This window comes from Pagrus major, chromosome 11, assembly GCF_040436345.1.
Source record: "Pagrus major chromosome 11, Pma_NU_1.0".
Taxonomy (NCBI): Eukaryota; Metazoa; Chordata; class Actinopteri; order Spariformes; family Sparidae; genus Pagrus; species Pagrus major.
In genome coordinates, this window is record NC_133225.1 from 19,467,313 (window position 1) to 19,488,943 (window position 21,631).

The following is a 21,631-nucleotide window of genomic DNA, read 5'->3' on the forward strand; positions in this document are numbered from 1 at the left end:
GATGTTTCTATCCTTTTGAGGACATTTAGTTCTCATGAATAGAAATGCAAAACACAAAATTATCATATCTGCAGATGGATCATAAACACACACAGGACGACATACAACTTGTTGTTCCACACCTCCAGTAACCACTCACCCATTTTATTTTTCAACACCTCCACCTGTGGGAGTTACACATCTGTTCCATACTCCAGTGCTGTGTGCTGTTCTTGTTTTTTTGCAGTAATGTAGATGTTGTACTGACTGTTGTAGTGAAGAGGGAGCTGAGCCTGAAGGTGAAGCTCTCATTTTACCAGTTTATCAGTCCCAAACACTTTTGTAGTAGGGCAGCCTCTATGTTTCACCACTGGAAGGTCAACCTAGAGGACATGTCATCACGTTCTCTCAGCCTGGTCTCACCAAATGGCGTACGAACAACATGGCAATGGCTTAAGTCATTTATCACATTGCATCTTTTCTTTTTTCGTTGCACAGTCCACATTCAGCTACGTTACATAGATTAACAAACTCAAAAACTTGATGCATAGACATGGCTCGCAAAATGTGCTTTAAATTGACATGCTTTGTTAGTTTTCTCCACCGGAAGAGAACCTTGCACATTGAGCCACCATCGAGGGAACTTCATCATGTTTTTTATCTAACACAGGAGCATCCAAGAGGGCACTACTGTAGCATTTTTTGCAAATTGAGGTGACTGCAGTTATTAATAAGGAGACCTTGGGAATATATTTCCTACCATTTCTGGGTTGACAAGAACAGGTGTTTCTAAACAAGACCTCCCGACATCTCCTGCAGTATTTGTGGCGCAAAAACCACTTGGTCAGGGTTAGGAAAAGATCATGTTTTCATCACAGATGCTCTTGGGAATTGCTCTCCTTAAAAATATCCTGTGTTATCAAGCTTACAAATGCTGAAACGCCAGCTCAAGCTGAGATCACTGGCTTGGAGTTAAGATGCTTTTGGGAAATGAGGAAAAAAGGCAAACAGAAGAACTTGTACGACACATGGACGACACTGTAGTGTTTTCTAGTGTAGATGAGATTATCAGAAGAATCTTCTCTGTATCTTTATTTCATTCTCTCTTCGTCACAAACAATCATACACTGAACAATGTAGTGAAACTTGTTCTCTGCATTGAACCTATCCCAGAGGAGCAGAACAGTGTCTACTGTAAGTCTTCATGCTTGTTGAAGTTTGCAAATATTTGCTGCTGAACTGGCTGCAAGAGAAGAGTCAGCAGGAATTTCTCCCTGATATTGGTTTCAGATACTCAGTACTTCACTGTAAGATCATTTAAAATAAAATAAAATTTGAAACATTAAAACATTAAAAGAAATTTAGATCTAACATATTACTTTCAAATATAAAGTTAAGTAATTTGACAAAGCTTGTTAACAGATAATAATTAGTATGATTTCAGCCAGAAAAAGGTTATAGTAATGAAGCTGACGACTATGAAGAGGATGTAGAGGAGGAACAGCAGGCGGTCTATGATCAAACCAACCTGGATCCACTCCTCTGCGCTCTGGCTTCCACTCAGCTGCTGCTGCACCTGAAGGTTGAGAGCCTTGAGGTCTCTGCCCAGGCTCCTCAGCTCCTGCAGGGCCATGTCCTCATCCAGTGGCCCCTTCTGCTCTGGAGCCTCGTTGTTCTCCTCCACCAGAGAGGAGACATTTATTTCTGTTGCAGAGGACATGAGGGAGGAGGTGATGCCAGCTCTGGCACTTGAGCAAAGATCTTCCTGCAGCTCATAACGCACATGTCTGCATGAATAGTCTAGCTTGTGTTAAACCACATTGCAGGTCAGACATCTCACCTTGAGCAGCAGGATTTTGGATGACTGTGTCCTCCTGCTCTCCGGGCTTTGGAGGAAGCCGGACCAGGCGGCCCAGGATGTGGAGCACAAACACTCGGATCCAGCGGGGGACTGGAGGGTAGTGAGCGGAGCCAAACAGCAGGTTGGTGATGAGGATAGTCTCCAGTAGACTGGACACCATCAGAGCCAGGCACAGACACAGGAAGATATCTGGGACAATAATAATACATGTTGCTTCACACACAAATACAAGTCAAAGTGGCAAAGACACGTTTCTGCTTCAGCATTCATCCATCTCAAAATAGTTCAAGCTTTTGAAGAAAAAAAAAGAAGCGCATTCAAGTGTGTAACTTTTGCAGGTCAAGCCAGCATTTTTCTGTAGCTGATGGATTTGTAATTGCACCTTTTTCTCCCAGTCCTGCCCTTCTGTCAGTTTCATCTCGTGTTTATATTACTCTCTAAACTTTTTTTCCATGAATACTCAATTCAATACTATTACAGGTGGGCCAAAAGACGTCATTAAGATAAATAAAAACAATATAAAAGTTTTATTTGCAGTTGTGTCATGAAGTTTGAAATAACAATGAAATATTTATTATTAAATACTTACATTTAAAAGAGTAATCATAACTGATAAAACAAGGGAGGTAAATTACATTTAAATCTTCATTTATCTGACCTATTTTTATCTGCCGTTGTATTGAAGTCACCTATGTAACAAAGTATTTTTGGGGACTAAGATTTAGTTTTTTACTTTAGAGTTACAGGTTAGAGTTTAGGTTATTCCCCTGTTAAACTGAATAAATCACCTACTGTGTACAAGTAACCTCAAAGTACTGGGTTAACTCACACTGGCAGAATGTAACTTACTTATGAGAGGTATTTTGTCTCCAGTGACAGGCAGCAGGTCGTTCATGATGAGCAGGAAGACTGTGTAGCCGAGGATGAGGGTCATCTTGAAAAAGGAGCGGTCGCCGGTGCTGGGAGGCAGCAGGAAGCTGAAGAGGTCCACTGTGATGAGGAGGCAGCTGGGGATCAGCAGGTTCACCACATACAGGGTGGCCCGACGCTTCACTGAGACCTGCAGCAGAGTCGACGGCAGCTGGTAAACCTTACTTTTCATTTCTCTGGTGCTGGTGATGTGCCGTTAATTTATACAGTTTTCTACCCTAAAATCATGTTTCTCCATTTAACACTGCCTGTTAAAAAGAATGTACGTAAATATGTAAGTATTAAGTATGTTATGACTCTAAGAATGTTTGTTTTGTTGATTTCATTAAAGAATTTCTCAAAGCTACAGCACAATTAAAGACATGTAGCATTTTAAAGACTGTACTGTCAATTTTCAGGAAAAAAACATTTGGAGTGTTGAATGCCAATGGTATAATGGTTTTACAGACATTGTTCACATTTCAATTTATTGAACCTTTATTTAACCAAGAAAATCTCATTGAGATTAAAAATCTCTTTTTCAAGAGAGTCCTGGCCAAGAGAGGCTGCAGCACAGACATAAAGCAAACATATATCAGTTAAAATAATAACAAACTGCCAAGTCATAAAACATTAATCAACATTCAAAACATCTACAGCCAGGTGACATTTCTCTCAAGTCGTTTAAAATCACTTTTCGGTGAGACGAGCTCCCGGAGGTTCAGACAATTGTGTAACTGATACCAAGCTGAGGGAGCAGCATACTTAAATGTCCTTTTACCAAGTTCAGTATGGACTTTAGGGACAGTAAGTAGAAGTAAATCCTGAGAGCGAAGGCCCTTACTCCCTGTACTTTTTTGAAAGATGTAGTACTGTAGGTAGAAAGCAAATAGTTCATATTTTGCACGTTAACTGATTTGTATTTTCATTGTTCTCTTTAATCTCGCTCCTAAAATTCTTTATGTCCAAATTATTGAGTAGAAAAATACTAAACATAGACGAAACTCTTGTTTTTGGATCACTTTTCAAAAGACTTTATTAATCCTGTCCCTCTGCCTGCCATCTTTCCTGTTGTGTGATGCGTTGTGTGAATAAATAAAACAGTACAAGGTTTTTTTTTTTGTCTAAATTATTTCCTTACAAAAAAGCGAACAAATTGGTAAGCATCTCCATCCGAGGCTGGGCTGTGTAATGTCTCAGATGCGAGTCCAACTAGGTCCCACTCCCCCATTGTTGCCATCACTTTTTTAGAGACATGTAAGATGTCCTCTACAGTTAATGTATGGCCAATCTCCAGATCAGACACTGAAAGGAAAGCATAATGTAATCAAAGCTTTGGTGAGATTTAATAAACAAAATACCAATCTGCAACATTCAATTTACAGAATGTGTGTTAAAAAAGATGCAACAAACATTTCAGTCCGTTTATCTCAAGTACTGTCGAAGTGCAATTAACAATAAAAAATTAAGATTCAGATCAGTTTCTACTTACTACGATATAAGTAGGAGTTAAAGGTGAAACTGCAGTTCTGGATGTCGAATGGAAACGTGTAGATGTCGAGCCTGCAGGAGCTGAAAACTTTGACAGGCTGTCCATCAAGCACGAAGCCATCATGATACACGTAAGTGTACGGGACAAATGGAGCCGAGTTCTGCTCCATACTGCAGGATGAGAAAAGACATAAAACCCAATAAATATAATTGGTAATAGCCTTTCTGTGTGTATGAATGGCTACATCTGTAAATCGTAAACATTTATAAAATCTGAATAATGATCGTAAGATTTAGAAGAGATATTTTTGCAAAAACAGATTATAATAATATAGAATTATCAGTTTTTGCTCATGTTTATGTCAATTTGTTAACCTGTTATTGAATCTGTGTTTTATCTGGGGAACAGCTGAGACTGCGCTGCTCTACAGAGAAGATGGTACTTACAATTCATTGATCACCACATCTGGTGACCAGAGCAGTTTTCTTGGAATTGTAATCCATTCAGAACCGCACTGTTCTGGGTCCCATTCGACAAACTCATTTCTCCATGTCTGTAAAAATGTGAACATTTCATTTCATGATTATCCTGATTCTCGATATTGTCCCAGTAGTCATCAAAATATTCCTAAAATGGCACAAAACAAACTGGGATCACTTTAACATTACATTTTGTTAGGAAACAAATATTTTTGATTGTATCACAGATTGGACAAATTATTTCGTGAAAAACCGTCAAAGACTTTTAAATAAGTATTCACACGTTTTTTTCTGCACAAATAAAGGATAAATAAATAGCTTTAACATCTCCCTGTCATGTTTTAGTTTGGAATCCGTAATACTTACTTAACTTTCAGGAAAGTCAGAGAGGAAATCAGCTACTCAGCCTTTTCAAGTCAATTATGGGAGGATATTCAAGATTATCCTGATAATGAAAATTCACCAGGTTCATCTAATTGTGAGTGTTTTTTTTCCATTAGGATCAGTGAGAAAACCTTTTATTGTTACATACAGAGTTTTCAGGTGATGTCTGGTGGGCGTATTAGCTCTTTAGCTCAGATGGTCCCAGTTTAACAGAGTTGTACTGTGATGTTGTCTGTTACACCTTTTTTTGTTAGATTACATCATGCAGTATCTGGTTTTCTATTGCTGGTATACACTAGGATTAACCCAGAAGATATGATCCAATTTGACAACTTCTGTCTTTTTCATAATTTTTAAGGCTGGAGAGAGATCAACAATTTTACAATTGCAAGACAACAGTGAAGTTGATTGTAAAGCAAGTACTCACTAAAGCTTGCCAGATATACGTCTTCAGGATTTGGGCCTTTTCATCCTGGAAAAAGAACCAACATTTTCACCATTTAGAAACTAAAAAAGATGAACTGCTACTGTGTTTGTACACAGACAGAAAGCTGTTAAAAGACATAAAATGAACCAGTTATTTATGGGTCTGCACTTTGAAGCAGTGTTGCCTAACAGTGACTATGTTTTAGGTTAATGTCGTGTCACTTACCACTCCCAAAATGCCATACAGGGTGAAGTCGATGCTGATGCGGGTGGGGGTCGACACGTTCATGACAGGTCGAATGGAGCTCAGGTTGAAGACCGGTTTCAGAGCTTCCAACAAGGATGGCCGGTCAGGTTTAGAGCAGTTCAGCTTGAAGGAGCTGCACGGAGCTACGGAGGGAAGATGAAATGTGCCATCATGATTGTAATAGTAGACTCACATTGACTGCATCAGCAGCAAGAATTTCCCAACCCCCAATCTGTATAGTTACTTAAGTAACCCGTGCAAAGTACAGTAGGCGTTCTTAAACGACAGAAGAGAAGCAAAAGATTGAAGTGTGAGTCAGCACGGTTTGAAGACATTGCAATGTTTTTCAGTTTTTCTTTTTTTATTATCACTTATTGTTGGTGGAGATTTCCTTTTTTTGCCAATCATCAAACCACTCAGAAGTGCCCCAAATCTTTCTGTGTCGATCCTGTTTTTACATGACATAATATAACAATTCAATATACAGAATATAGGCTGTATTTAACTAGTCATAAATACACATGTATAGAAGTATGTACTCACCATGCATGAGGACAGAAATGAAGATGAATAGAAGCTTAGAGGGCTTGACTTTCAACAGGCGGCACTAAAAACCAGTGGTGGGAGAAGTATTCAGATCCTTAGCTTGAGCAAATGTATCAGTACCACACTATGAATATACTCCACTACAACTAAAAGTCCTGCATGAATGCAGTATTACAAGTAAGTATTATCAGCAAAATGTATTTTGAGTACCAAAAGTAAAAGTACTCATTCTGTAGATAAAATGTCCTGTGTTTTATTAATATATGTCATGTTTTTGGATTAATGTTACTGCTGCTTCATATGTTTGTAGTCACCAAGGAAACCATGAGTTTTCCAGCTAGTCCAAGGTGTGTTGAGTTAACGCAGCTGAAGACGGAAACGTAATCCTTCAGTATAGCAGAAAAATGTAAAATTATAACAAGAACCAAATGTAGATACATGGTTTTCAGTGGACAGGACGGGTAGGAAAAATTGCAGTATTCAGAGTAACTAGCAGCGAAAGCTGTAAAAAGCACATTGTTTGCCTCTGAGATGTAGTTAAATAGAAGTATAAAGTTATACTCTTAGATAAATACCTTGAATTTGTAATTACCGGCCTTTGTTAATGTACAGTTTGAATGGTGTGTTGGTGGTTAGACCTGTCCAGTAAATATATTTTAGGTGGCAAATATACAGACTTGCTGCACTTTAAGAGATAATATGTAATATATGTACTTTCTCGCATATGCAGTAGTACTTCCCAAGATCTGTAAACACACTTTAATGTGTGAAATTGGTGGAGTAACCCTTTAAATGCGATCTACCAGCAGAAGAAGATGCTGTCTAGGTAAAAAAAATGTCCCTCCTGCTTACACCTTGATGAGTTCTGCACAATCAGACAGCTAAATACAAGATATCTACTCTAAATCGAATCACATGGAGTATTATTCTTCATCATAAAAAAACACACTTCTACATAAAATCAGCTTATGTTATTGCAAGTGGCCACATACCATATATCTGTTTTCAAGGCCACTTAGTTCCATTCAGGAAGATTCGGATTCATTCACTCATATTTCAGACAACAATGTGCTTCCAGCTTCGTGGCAAAGAGCCCTGACCTCGACCCCACTAAAAACCTTGAGGTGAATTTGAAAGCTGACCAGAACGAGGCCTTATCGCCCAATATCATTGTCTGACCTCAATAATCTCTGCAGCCAAGGTATAAAATCATTACAGTGGATGTCTGCATACAGTAAAGTGTGCCCTTTTCAGTTTACCAAATGATTATTTTTGTTTGTGTGACTCCACAAATGTTTGTTGTTGATCTTTAAGTACTCATTTCAATCCTTGTCTAAAAAGATCTGATTACAGCTGCTATTTATTGTGCATGATTAAGTTGTTCTGATCCTGTTGCCTGTGGACGGGACATGATTTTTATGTTTGAAATGAATATCAATCGAAAACTGAATGAATTTTTTCAAGTGATTTTATTTTGTATACATGGTTTTCTCCATTTTCTGACAGGCACAATATAACACAAAAGGCTTAAAACTACATCTTGTCAAAGTAGAAGAGCTAATTTAATGTCCAGTAGCAATAACATGAGTGTTTGTTATAGTTAACAATAATAATACAGTAACTTTAGAGTATTCATGAATGTCTTGGCTCCAAAAAAAAATCGTCTAAACACACAGCAATATTCTCATGTACTGATCAAACAACAAACATTTGAGTCACTAGCTACACAAATGGAGCTCTTTATAACAGACAGCAGTTGTCTACTGACTGTATGAGTTGGACCAGATTATCATGATGGTAATGAAGCTGACTGAGATGAAGAGGATGTAGACGCCGAACAGCAGGCGGTCAATGATGAAACCCACCTGCATCCACTCCTCCGAGCTGTTGTTGTCCCCCAGCTGCTGCTCCACCTTGAGGCGGATGGCCTGGAGGTCCCTGCCCAGACTCTTCAGCTCTTGAATGGCCATGCTGTCCGCCACTGGCCCCTTCCCCTCTGGAAGCCCATCAACAGCCATTTGCTGTGCCACCACAGTGCTGAGTTTCGTGTCTGGTTCATGAGGAAAAAAGTTTGAAATGTTTCAAAATCAATTCAGAAAATACTGTCATTCCATCATTATGAACCAACTGATCAGCTCCTCTTGATCAGTCATTTGTAATCTTACATTCCTAACATATAAACTGTGTACCTGAACCCTTTGGTTCTTTAGTCTTCCGAGGCATGCAAACAACACAGGCCAGAATCTGCAGAACAAACACTTGGACCCAGCGAGGGATGGGAGAGAGGTTAACAGAGCAGCTCAACAGATTGGTGACGAGGATAGTCTCCAGTAGACTGGCCACCATCAGAGCCAGGCAGAGAGAGAAGAACACATCTGTCAAAGAGAAAGTAAGAAGTTAGGCCGGGACATAAAAGAACAAAAAAGTTTGCACTGTCAGAAAGTGTTTTAGGTTTTACTGTATAATCAACAGGTGGACAGCTGCTTATGATGGTCAAAAACTGAAAACGCATCTGTAGTCTAAACATAACTTAGGACATGAAAATCATGACTGCATCCAATTTTAACACATTCTACAAGACCAAAATCTGCTAATTTCCCAAAACTCTCCTCACACATCCGCTTGTGCACTTGTGGGATGCTTATAAGTAAAATGTAGAGCGATGCCACCATAAAAAAACCACAAGATAAAACTTTCCTTGAGACTGAATAACACTGACTTATGAGAGGTATGGTGTTTCCAGTGATAGGCAGCAGGTCGTTCATGATGAGCAGGAAGACCGTGTAGCCCAGGATGAGGGTCATCTTGAAGGAGGACCGGTCCACAGACTGAGGGGGCAGCAGGAAGCTGAAGAGGTCCACTGTGATGAGGAAGCAGCTGGGGATCAGCAGGTTCACCACATACAGGGTGGCCCGACGCCTCACTCTGATCTGTGAGGGGAAAATTCAAAAAACACTTTGCCAGGTAACTTCTCTGTGTGCACCTGATACTGAAAGGTTTTGTTTCTCATTCATCTGAAAGGATGCCAGAAGGTGTAACTTTAGATCATCTAACAAGACATGAACATACTGATCAGCATGCATCATATATAGGAACACAGTTATATATTACAAGCCAAATGACGATCACACAAACATCCAATATTATTTTCAAGTTAGGACAAAATACTCCCACACGCTGTCCTCTTCAGTTGCAAACCGGAAGAAAAAAACATGATTTAGGAAAAATAAATCAAAACAGAGATAACTGAACCCTTCACTCTCAAATCTGAGCCTGAAATGCAATTTACAGTTCATTAACCCCAATTTAAGGATGTTACAATCGACCTACATGAAATGCGAGCTCATCGATATGTGCACCAGTAGAAGAACCTTGGGTGAATTTGTGGGAGGTGATGTCCAGCAGCTCCCACTCCCCCATGGTGGTTATCACCTCCTTGGAGAACTTTGTGATGTTTTCTGCAGACTTCCCCAGGGAAATTTCTATGTCCGTCGCTGGGGAGAGAAGAACAGAGCATTGTTATAAAGTTGAGAGCGATCAAAGCACAGATCCATGTTACATTGTGCATCAACAATAAAACATTGTTGACTGGCACACAAAGGTCTTTAAAGAAATTGGACATTTGGTGTGTGAGCTCCTTACAATAGTGGAGGTAGGAGTTGAAAGTCAAAGTGCAGTTCTGTATGTCGAAGGGGAAGGTGTAGATGTCGAGGTTACAGGAGCTGACAACTCTGACTGGTTTAGCGTCGTGTATCTGCCCGTTGCTATGCAGGTACACATACGGGACATTGGGGGCTGTGTTTTCATCCATACTGCAAGACAGGGAGCAAGTAGAGGAGTTATGAGTGTCATGTCTTCAAAATAAGGGCATGGCAACTTTAATGTATCCAATTCATCCACATGTTGCATATTTATGGTCCTTTTAATAAAGTGAATAGGTAATAAAGCCATCATAAGTCCTTATTAGATGTTAATGAACATCAATAAGACTATATCAGCATTAATAATCACATCATAAACATGGTTATAGTTAGATTATAGGCATTTATAAGTACCTTGACAATTATTATTATTATTATTATTACTACCAGTTAACTATGGTTTATGCAGCTGATTGTCTTTGTAATGCTATTATAAGCAAAACATTCACACAAGTGTTTATAAAATTCCTGCGTTACCCAAAATTTGGATGCAGTTGTATAAAAATGCAGTACAGGAGTATCAGACATCGTCAGGGATAACTTGCTTTTGTTGTTTTCATGGGATTTGACAGTGAGACAAATATAGCATATTAGCTTTATCCCTCAACACAGATATATTGTAAGAGCATGTTAAGATGACTCTATTGTACAGTACAGTTCATACAGCAGATGGTTTAATATGGTCAAGTATGATGGAACTCACAATTCATTGATTACAATGTCTGGCACCCAAAATTTGTCTCTGGGAAGAGAAATCTTACTGGTGCCACACTGGACTGGGTCCCAGCTGATAAACTCGTTCACCCAATACTGAAACAACAACAACAAAGTGGTGTAAGTGCACAGAAGATGACATGCCATGCCATCAATTATGCCCAATTTGGAAATTATGATGGATGATTGCAGTACTTACATAATTTACCCAAAGGAAAGTGAGCAAGAGTTGAGCCTTTTCATCCTATGAGACAAGAAACATTTTTTTTTTGCACAAATCCTTAACGGAGACTCAGTGGAGCGCCACAACAAAAAAATGTGGTTTAATCAATGTCTTTAATTCAGCTTATATTTAATTGAATGATAGATGGTGTTTCTTCTCTGGTGACAATATTAAATATATGATGCTAAATTATACATTTATAAAGCTAATCCTGGTAAAGAAATTATTTTTTTTGTTTTGTAATTTACCAAAAAATACTGTACATATGAAAAGTTTTAGAAGTGCCCCGTACTCGTGCAGAATAATCTACTGAGAGCTGAACATACCACTCCAAGTATCCCATACAAGGTGAAGAAGGTGCTGATGTTGGTGCGGGTTGTTATGTTCATGACGGGTCGTATGGCGCTCAGATTGAATGAGGGAGTCAGAGCCTTCAGCAAGGCTGGTTGGTTCGGCTCGGTGCAGTTCACATGGATGGCACTGCACAGAGCTGACAAGAGGATTCAAACATTAGAAATCCATCCGAGAACATGCTCGCACAGCAGACCTGCCACTAAAAAAGTGGATTATCTCTCATGTCAACTTTAATGTACAATACACATTTAAATCTTCTGGTATCTTGCTTACAATACTGCACATACATTATATATTGTATATGCAGTTTAAATTCTTATGCACTTTTCAGGTTTGTTACCTTGTTGGTTATGTTTTTTTAGAAAACCTTTAGATGCAAGACCTCCTGCTTGGTTTTCAATATTGTGCTTACCTGGTAGAAGAATGAGAAACATGACCAGAGTGGGCTGGACTGATGGAGGGAGACTCTAGAATAAAACAACAATTGTTTCAATATAAGCATCTTCAAAAAAAATTAAGAAGTGTCATAAGTTAAAGAGAGGATTGAACATTATTTATTTATTCATTCTAACTATATATAGCCTCAAAAATAACTTGGTAAAATGTAAAATATGTAGGAGAAGATACTTTACCTTCACTGTAGTGTCCTTGGATGTCATGATGTCAAGACTTCTCTCTACAAATGTCAGATGAAGTTACTCCAGAATCTGTAAAGGACAAAGAATAATTATCACACTGCATTATGGGAACATTTACTTTAAGTTGACACCTGTATGAATAGATAAGGCATCCAAACCATTGACACACAGCTAAAGCATAACCTCCACTCACCTTGCAATCCAACTCTTGCAAGACTAAATTCAGCTTTAGCGGCCGAGATATACATAGTGCCGCTGTAAACCGAGCGTGATGTGAACAAACCCCTGGCAAATGATGTGGGAAATGGAAAATCCCTCAAGGCGGCTACTTTCCCTGTCAGTGGTTTCATACAAAACAAAGACAAACCTCAGTTAAGGTGTTGAACCGCAGTGTGTGACCTGCAGATGGTGAAGATTGACCACAGCTGCATCGGGGTCACGCCTGCTGGACGTACGCAAATAAACGGTGGATGGCTTGTGAGAAACAGGTGTCCTCTGGTGTCACACTGAGCCTCCTGTCTGCCAACCTTTTTACATTTTACCAGAATTAAACAAGTTGCATAACTCTGCTCCAATATACAGTGCGTTAACCCCAAAACCACCTGCAAACAACCTTTGTTTATGTTACATAACTGCTGCTACAAGTTGCCAAACTCTGGTATCTGGTAAAGAACTTAGTGTTGATTGAAAATGTACAAAAACAGACAATTTCAGCCTCCCATATTGAAATTGTAAGTATAAGGAAGGACACTGCTGACTTTGTTGAAACGCTGAGGTTTTTAAGCATTCATTGCAGTGGTGGTCCTGTCGGCCACAAGCAGGGAAGCGTAACAGTCGTGGTCTTTTTTTTAAACATCTGTTAAAGAAGCGACCCGAGTGGCTCCCCTCCTGATACTGCTGGTTGTGCTGACTGTGCAGTTGTTGTAAGTGTATTAAGTGGTTTTCAAAAAGAAATTCAGAAAATGAGAAAAGTAATTTTTACAATATTGATAAGGTAATAATAGCTACATACTCCATAACTGAATAAACAAGCTGTTCTCAGAGGAAAATAAGGTCCCCAGAACACTGTTCGAAGCTAGAAAGGTGGCAGGGTCCGCCAAATATAAACACAATAAAACAGTATGAAACTGTGTTGTCCTTTAAGTTCAGTTTGTTTATTCAGTCCTGGAAACGAAGAGAGTTCGTTTATTTAGTTTGTTTAAACATGAAAATCAAATCAGTGAAGATTTTTCTCTTATGATTAAAATTTCTTCCCAAAAACTACATCATGCACCTTTAAAATCTAAGTACTCTGCTGTTTACAGATCACCTGAGTGCAGTGGTGATTTTAGAGTCTGTTGGAGTGAAAGGCAGAAATTCCCAGGGGGCCTCTCCTACCATCTTTCATCACCATTATGTTATAAATAATCACCAACGAAGAAAATTGATTTTTGAGTCTCATTCCCAATGCTTGGGGATGGTAGGACGGGTCCGTCACCATCCCAAAGCATAGATTTCTGACGAGTTGGGAGTGAGACTAAAAAAAAAAAAAATTCTTACAAATAAGTCCTTTAAAATCTAAATGAATGACAAAATGCTCATTTATAATGAGGCCAGTGATCATCAACACATAAAGCGTTAGTTTTGAGGCAGCAGTGGTCGACAGAATGGCGCCTTTTTGGGAGGTTTAAGAGGGTTTATAGCTGTCATTGCAAAATGTGCAAACATGAATGGCCCCTTTTCCCAAATTTCTTTGAGGAGCCCGAAATTTTTGCCTGGTTTGCCTCTCCTGACGGTGTGCCTCCGCCTTAGTGACTGCATAATACTGCTCTGTTGTGTTCAGATTATGTTGTACTTGATTTGCTCATAGATATTGTGCTCTGGTAAGATGTCCTGCCAATAGAGGGTGCTGTTGGTGAAGGTAATACTGTTGTGGACAAGAGGGGAAGAAGAGCAGCATGTGTGTGATAGGAAATAGAGATGGAGTTCCCTTGCTGAAAAGCATTTGTGTTGGTTACAAAGCCTCACATAACATTTTTATATTTAACAGGCCTTTATTCTCTCATTTAAATGATAAATGAATCACAGCAATTTATTTGAAAACAGAAAATACCAAGACTATGAAAAAACAAAGACGTTAGTTTATTGCTTGTTTAAGCTTTATTTAGATATCATATAGAAGTCTTGTTTAAACATTTGAGCAGACAAATTCATGTTTAACTGAGTGCCAACAAGAATAATTATGAAAGCTTATAAGCATCTGATTACTTCATATTATAGAGGAAGCTAATGCAATAAAAACAGAGTGACAGGAAGGAAAGTCAACAATTTGCTAATATTAGTTTAGGCATACATTTTAATTGAAACCCTTGATAAAAATAAATAACCCTCAAGAATAGAAACAAGACTGTCTGAGACAAACATTAATTGTCTTTAAAGCATTAAAAGGCTGACTTAAAAGTAAGAGTAGCCTAAGTCTTTTTTCTGATCACACATGCCTTCAATACAGGCCTGACAATGAAGAGGCTCATGGCGTCTGCTGATCGGAAGACTTTCAGGAAGCCTCTCTGCTCTGTACAGGTTTTCATTGTAGCACTGAATTCTTATCTCCTTCATCAGATTCTCCACAAGGATTTTGATGTTCTTGTCGGAGATGTCCGGGGTCTCCATTGAACCATCTTTACAATCGATGCATTTCTGACCGAAGCGCTTCACCTTGACAGTACCCTGTCCAGGTCCCAGGTGCATGTGGAAGACCACCTTCACGACGTTGGAATTCCACTCTCTTCTTCCACAACAGCTGCATCTAAACCTTGAAAATCACAGTGAACACAAGTTAAAGACAGTCTGAAGTGGCTTTTCAACAAAATGACGACCACCCAAACTTACAATGGAAACTAAAGTTTAAGCTCTCAAGGTACTTCTTGGAAGCAGCCATGCTCCAGGAGAAGATTTCGGTTTAAAAGTCAGTTGGCCAAGTTATTGACTAAATAATGTTGTAAGATTGAAGCCAGTGAAAAAGGTGAATGGGAGCAGAAAGAGCCATTTAATGTCCTCTCCTTTCTGCCTACATAATGAAACCGGAATCCTTTCTCTGCCATTCAAGTGTTGCAAGTCAAACACCTACGGTGCAACTGAAATTGATGGGGAAATTCTGCACTATCACAACAACAGAGGCTCGCCTTTGTTTGTTCATCCTCCCCAACATTACATTACATCACCATCAGTCAATAGCGGACCCTGTCTGGCTCTCACGTCCAGAGAAGGATACTGTCTTCCGGGAGGAAGTTCACTGAAGTCTCGGTTGTTTATGAGTCTCGGTCAGTGACTTTTCCTCATTAAATTTGGTGGGTTTTTTTCTATAGAAGTTGCCAGAGACAGTAACTACAACAACACAATAGCAGAAGGCTACAAAGACATTGTGAGTGAAGGTTTTTGCTCTAAAATGTGTCACATAATCACCTACAGGCAACAGTGGGAAGAGTCGATAGGACAGACAGGATGACAGCCACTTTTCCATGTATAAATGCGGTATTTCTTTACCTCATAAGATGCTAAAGACACGACCTGCTACCACATTTCTCTTTTATTTGATGAGTGAAGGATCTGTTTAGACGTTGGACGCCATCAGACCAACACACCCCTGTCCCGCTGTTCCCTACATCACCACAATGTGACCGTGCAAACAAATTTTTGTCCACACAACTTGAAGTCCAAAATCAGACACATACACACAAACCTTGAGAAACCTAATACATCCACTAGACTACAATTTATATTAACCTATCATACACAATATTGTAAATACACACCAACAACAGTAGTTCAGCACACTGACCTTGCACTTGTCTTCCCAATGTACTTCTTCCAGCCCAGATTTGGGCTGCGAGGGCCAATTTTTTCATCAAACTGCAGACGCCAGGAGTCTCCTTGTTGAAGATTCTCTGCTTGAGTCTTGAAGATACTATGCCACAAATAATCCGTCAGTCCCGCCATCCTGTCAATGTCAGTGGTGCTGGTGGCTGACAGCTGATCGGTACAGTAGCCTATGCAGTCAACTAGATAGAAGGATTTATCACCCTTCGCTTGAGAGAGTTTGATTGTGATCCTACCAGTAAATTTGAGGAAAACGAAACTGGAGAACTGGTTTCTTGAAAATCCACGCCTAGTTTTAGAGACTTACGCAATGCCTAATTGCCTGTCCACCCTATTTATAAACAGAAATAAAGAAAGGGAGCAGCTATGTATGAAGGCTATGCAGAAATAAAGAACGGCTATGTGTGTGTATGCAAAGCAATGTAGCTGCTTTGTGTGTATTTGCATAGTGAGGGTCAATTATGCAAATACACACATACCTGATGGTGTGCCTCTGCCTTAGTGACTGCATAATAATACTCTGTTGTGTTCAGATTATGTTGTACTTGATTTGCTCATAGATACTGTGCTCTGGTAAGATGTCCTGCCAATAAAGGGTGATGTTGGTGAAGGTAATACTGATGTGGACAAGAGGGGAAGAAGAGCAGCATGTGTGTGATAGGAAATACAGATGGAGTTTCCTTGCTGAAAAGCATTTGTGTTGGTTACAAAGCCTCACATAACATTTTGAATAATTATGAATGCTCATAAGCATTTGATTACTTTATATTATAGAGGAAGCTAATGCAATAAAACAGGAAAGAAAGTCAACAATTTGCTAATATTAGTTTAGGCATACATTTTAATTGAAACCCTTGATAAAAATAAATAACCCTCAAGAATAGAAACAAGACCGTCTGAGACAAACATTAATTGTCTTTAAAGCAAAAAAATGCTGACTTAAAAGTAAGAGTAAGTCTTTTTACAGATCACAGATGCTTTCAATACAGGCCTGACAACAAGAAGGCTCATGGCGTCTGCTGATTGGAAGAGTTTCAGGAAGCCTCTCCGCTCTGTACAGGTTTTCACTGCAACACTAAACACTTGAACAGATAAATTCAAATTGGAACGCAAATTGACTTCCAGCGAGAACAAATACGAAAGCTTATATGCCCTTCAATACAACAGATAAATAAGAGGAAGCCATGAAACAGGAGGGCAAGTTCAGAAAAAAATAGGGGTTGTAGCTTCATCTTTTTCGCAGATACCGAACTTGCAGGCCTCACAATGGGCCGGCTCATGTGAACTTCTGACATCCAGTTTTTTAGGACGCTTCAACCTTCTGCCCAGTTTTTCACGCTAGCATTTTATTCTTATCTTCTTCACCAGGTTCTCCATGAGGATGTCGATGTTCTCGGGAGTGATCTTGGGCTTCTCCATTGGCGCTGAGGTGCACTTCTTGCAGTCCTGACGGAAGCGTCTCACCTTGACCACGCCCTGTCTGTGTGTGAGGCGCATGTGGAAGACCACCATCACCCGGTTGGAAGGCCAGCTTCTCCCACACTTGGTGCATTTGAACCTGGAAAATGGCAGAAGACCCAAGTTAAAGACAAAATGACAACCAAACAAACGTACACTGGAAAGTTTCACATTTCTTCAGACTTGCCAACCTCAACACCTCAAAAACAGAGGGAGGATTTCAAAACCAAAACCAGTTCTAACTAAATTGCAATTGCATTTTTATGTCAACTAATTAGAATTTTTCTTTGAATTCGCAGAAAACAACACAGGATAATTCACCCTCTGGCTTAAATCTGTGGCATAAAGTTATATTTATCACTTTTCATTCATTTATTTTTTGCCCCTGCCTTCCGGGGTGTGTGCACGCCACTGCCCTGTTTTGTCAGCCTCTTGATGTGGACTGACGCGGCAGATTTTACAGTCCCTTTCCTGTTAAACGTCACAAGAAACAGGAATTCTGTTCTCCAGACAATCTGAAATTTGTTGAAATATTCTTTCTCCTCTCCATTTCTCTGTCCATCTCTCACTTACTGAAAAATAAATCTACATGAGCCTCGGACCAGCTGTGTCCCAGCTGTTGTCTGAGTAGCAGCAGACCGCGACAAAAACATGCCCCGTAAACCCAAATCTCTTGTTTATGACAGATAAGACACACAAATACACACATCGTAACGTGTATATGATAATCCATCATATTGATTTAGCAAAGGCTTCGTTGAAAACAAATGGACAAGACCGGGAGGAGGGTTAGCAAAACAGTTGAGTAGTGACCGAGCAAGAGGTTGTAAATAAATCCGGACAGGATGATTGAAACCCCAACGCGAAGCGGAGGGTTTCATTTACTTTTCACTTGCTGCTTCATTTAGCTGCCATGAGCAAATAAATAGGCTGATTTGGTGTAAACATGATAGCAATGTTAGCTTGTTGTTAGCTTACAATGCTAACATAGAGGCTAATGTCTCCGTTAGTGTTGACAGTACCGCAGAGACAGAAATTGTCTGGACGCCGTCTAATAACACAGAAAAAAACTAATGGCAGCTTTCACAGTCATAAGCCAGCATCGGCATGAAAGTTATCTGTGTCACAACATCCACAATAAAGACGAAAAATTACCTGTTCAACAGAGACTCCGCTGTATCAGCATCGGGTCCATATCTTCACGGACCTTTGGCCACCGTTCAAATGATGACCCAATGTTTACTCGGGTTTGAGCCCTCTTTGTTTCACATCTCCGCTTTGTGTCTTTTCAGTGACAGACTTTCTTTCTTTGACTCTTTGTCGGTGGGGCAAGCAGAGGCAGCTGAACTGCTCAGGGCAAAACAAACCTCTTGTCCGCTTGTAGTTTCAAATACGGAAGTGGGTCGGGACCAGACGTGAGCAGGAGCAGGAGAGTGAGCGAGGGGATTGGATGGGAAAATTGATCCAATAGGAGCCATCCGGACCGGGTGGCTCCTATTGGTCAATTTCTTTGCAGTTTTGCAGGCGCTAGAGAGAATGGATTTATTTGGTTCCTTTTGCTCTTCACATTGTGTAGGTCATACTATTGGGCCATGACCAACATCTAAATAATGTTAATAATAATGATAAATCTTTCAAATCGTAGACCATAGCTTTAAGTTCCAGGTTTGTTTTTGTGCTGTTAATGTGATGGGGAATGTGAAGCTTGTTTTGCTAGTGCAGATGTTAAGATTATATGAAACAGTAGTTATCAGACTGACAAATTGCCTAATAGATTATTTATACACATAAATGAAGAGAAGGGGAAGTCAATGCAATGAAGAGTATTTTACTGTTTACAGATCTACTACCTCAGTTACACCTTATACATAGTCTGTAAATTCATTGACAGGCCTTAATTCTCTCATGTAGTACCATGTTTACATGTTAAATGATAAAAGAATCAGAACAATTCATGTGAGTATAGAAAATACTCACACTGCACATCATATTCAGTTTACAGCCTGTGTAAGCTTTATCTATGGCATTTATTTGTAACATTTGTTTAATGCACTTGAACGGACAAATTCAAATTTGAACGCAAATTGACTTCCAGCAAGAACAAATGCGAAAGCTTATATGCAGTTCAATACAATAGATAAATGAGAGGAAGCCATGAAACAGGAGGGAAAGTTCATATTATTTTTCAAAATCAATAATAAGAGGCTGAAGGATTGTTTGTAGCTTCATCTCTTTGGCAGATGCCGAACATGCAGGCCTCACAATGGTCTGGCTCATGTGGACCTCTGACATCCACGTTTACAGAACTCCACGACCCACTGTGCAGATCTTCGTGGTAGCATTTTATTCTTATCTTCTTCACCAGGTTCTCCATGAGGATGTTGATGTCATCGTGATCGATCTCGGGCTTCTCCATTGGCGCTGAGGTGCACCTCTTGCAGTTCTGACGGAAGCGTCTCACCTTGACCACGCCTTGTCCGCATTCCAGGCGCATGTGGAAGACCACCATCACCCGGTTGGAAGGCCAGCTTCTCCCACACTTGGTGCATTTGAACCTGGAAAATGGCAGAAGACCCAAGTTAAAGACAAAATGACAACCTAACAAATGTACACTGAAAAGTCTCACATTTCTTCAGACTTGCCAACGTCGACGCCTCAAAAACAGAGGGAGGATTTCGAAACCAAAACTAGTTTCTGGAGGCCTACCCCCCAAAAACTAAATTGCAATTGCATTTTTAGGTAACTAATTAGAATTTTTCTTTGAATTTGCAGAAAACAACACAGGATAATTCACCCTGGCTTAAATCTGTGGCATAAAGTTATATTTATCACTTTTCATTCATTAATTTTTTGCCCCTGCCTTCCGGGGTGTGTGCACGCCACTGCCCTGTTTTGTCGGCCTCTTGATGTGGACTGACGCGGCAGATTTTACAGTCCCTTTCCTTTAAAACTTCACATGAGAAACAGGAATTCTGTTCTCCAGACAATCTGAAATTTGTTGAAATTTTGTTGTTCCTCTCCATTTCTCTGTCCATCTCTTACTGAGGAGGACGAGACGCAACAGTACCACAGACTGCACGCTGTACAGTGCCAGGTTGTGAGTCTCCCGAGAAAATAAGGAGCGTGGCAAGTATGCATTTCATTGAAGAAGCGATGCTCTGACAGAAGAAGTTAAACAATTGGGTACAAACACAAATCACTGACTTCATTATGTTGTGAAAAGGTAAATGGGAGGATAAAGAGCCTCCTTCCTTATTATTAGTGATGGTTGGATGAAGCCTATAAAGCTTTGAGGCTTCCTGTTTGTGCTCAAAACATAGAGGCCTAAAAAACTCAGCACAGTGACATCTGCTGGTTTGCAACTTGTATAGCAGCCTGTCAAGATCGAGGGTAAAGCACATTAACACCTCATTGATTTGAACTTTTAGTCTCATACGCTTTCAATAAAAGTCCAAGAAGTTTGTGTGTTAATAAATATGTAATAATTTTGTAGAATGATAAATGAATTGTTCATAAAGCATCACTTTCATGACATTATCACTTGATATTGGGAGGAAATGTTCTCATTTACCTACGATAATGTCTTTCTTGTGCACATCACCATATTTCTCATTTATTCCCCTTCCCCCTATTCTTCTAGTTTAGCTGCAAAACTTTCATTTGACACAAGCTCTATCACCATGTACTGAAACACTGTGCTTCACAGGAGTAAAACTAGCCTCGGAGCTGTTATCTGTCCATCTCTACTTCTTAAATAAGCCAGAATCTAAAACCTACAGTCCTTTGCGTCATTAATTGAGGTTAATCCTTAACCATAGTTAAGCAAGTCTTTACCCTAAATTTTAATGGTTTAGCTGTTGTTGACCAGTTTATGCCCCAAAATTGCCACATAGTAGTCCAAGAACACATATATACAGACAAACCTCGAGAAACCTAAAGCAACCACTTTAATATATATTTTATAAAGCTAATATATGCAATACTTTATATAAACTCCAAGTACAGTGATAACAGCAGTCCAACCCACTGACCATCCAACTGTCTTCTTGATGTACTCCTTCCAGCCCGGGTTAGGGGACTTAGGCACAATAGTATCATCAAACTCCAGACGCCACGAGTCTCTTTGTTCAAGATTTGTAGCCCAATCCATGAAGATACTTGTCCAGTCTGTTAGTGCCATCCTGTCAGTGTCAGTGGTGCTAGTGGCTGCAGAAAAGATAAACTGAAAGCTGATCTGTATATCAGTGTATAAACAGCTTGTGAGTATGTCTTATCAGCATCAGGTTGTTGAGGCCAATTGAGAGTTTGGAGAAAATGAAATGTGTTTTCCTTAAGTTCCAGGTTTGTTTTTGTGCTGTTAATGTG

The 21,631-nt window shown here is 39.6% G+C and overlaps 3 protein-coding genes across 4 annotated transcripts; all 3 read right to left on the reverse strand.

Annotated features, from left to right (window-relative positions):
* Positions 1-1,382: 1,382 nt before the first annotated feature.
* LOC141004350 (5-hydroxytryptamine receptor 3A-like) lies at positions 1,383-12,755 on the reverse strand. 2 transcript variants are annotated; one of them, XM_073475785.1, is made up of 21 exons: positions 12,712-12,755; positions 12,147-12,287; positions 11,948-12,022; positions 11,728-11,782; positions 11,288-11,451; positions 10,938-10,982; positions 10,728-10,834; positions 9,966-10,135; positions 9,654-9,817; positions 9,043-9,253; positions 8,513-8,698; positions 8,189-8,373; positions 6,321-6,384; positions 5,757-5,920; positions 5,532-5,576; positions 4,688-4,794; positions 4,242-4,411; positions 3,891-4,054; positions 2,690-2,900; positions 1,820-2,029; positions 1,383-1,683 (listed from the first exon to the last, which is right to left on the reverse strand). In XM_073475785.1, exons 3-21 carry the CDS (start codon positions 11,972-11,974, stop codon positions 1,409-1,411), a joined length of 2,724 nt encoding a protein of 907 aa, XP_073331886.1. In that variant the 5' UTR covers positions 11,975-12,022; positions 12,147-12,287; positions 12,712-12,755; the 3' UTR covers positions 1,383-1,408. The 2 variants fall into 2 exon arrangements, with proteins under 2 accessions (XP_073331886.1, XP_073331885.1); XM_073475784.1 differs by lacking the exon at positions 12,147-12,287 and having other exon boundaries at positions 12,321-12,728.
* Positions 12,756-14,217: 1,462 nt separating this feature from the next.
* On the reverse strand, positions 14,218-15,948 carry LOC141005417 (receptor-transporting protein 2-like). Its single transcript, XM_073477264.1, has 2 exons — positions 15,771-15,948; positions 14,218-14,744 (listed from the first exon to the last, which is right to left on the reverse strand). Exons 1-2 carry the CDS (start codon positions 15,926-15,928, stop codon positions 14,387-14,389), a joined length of 516 nt encoding a protein of 171 aa, XP_073333365.1. The 5' UTR covers positions 15,929-15,948; the 3' UTR covers positions 14,218-14,386.
* A 3,126-nt stretch (positions 15,949-19,074) lies between these two features.
* LOC141005349 (receptor-transporting protein 3-like) lies at positions 19,075-21,514 on the reverse strand. Its single transcript, XM_073477182.1, has 2 exons — positions 21,298-21,514; positions 19,075-19,821 (listed from the first exon to the last, which is right to left on the reverse strand). The coding sequence occupies exons 1-2, from the start codon at positions 21,444-21,446 to the stop codon at positions 19,458-19,460; spliced, it is 513 nt and encodes a 170-aa protein (XP_073333283.1). The 5' UTR covers positions 21,447-21,514; the 3' UTR covers positions 19,075-19,457.
* Between the last annotated feature and the right edge of the window lie 117 nt (positions 21,515-21,631).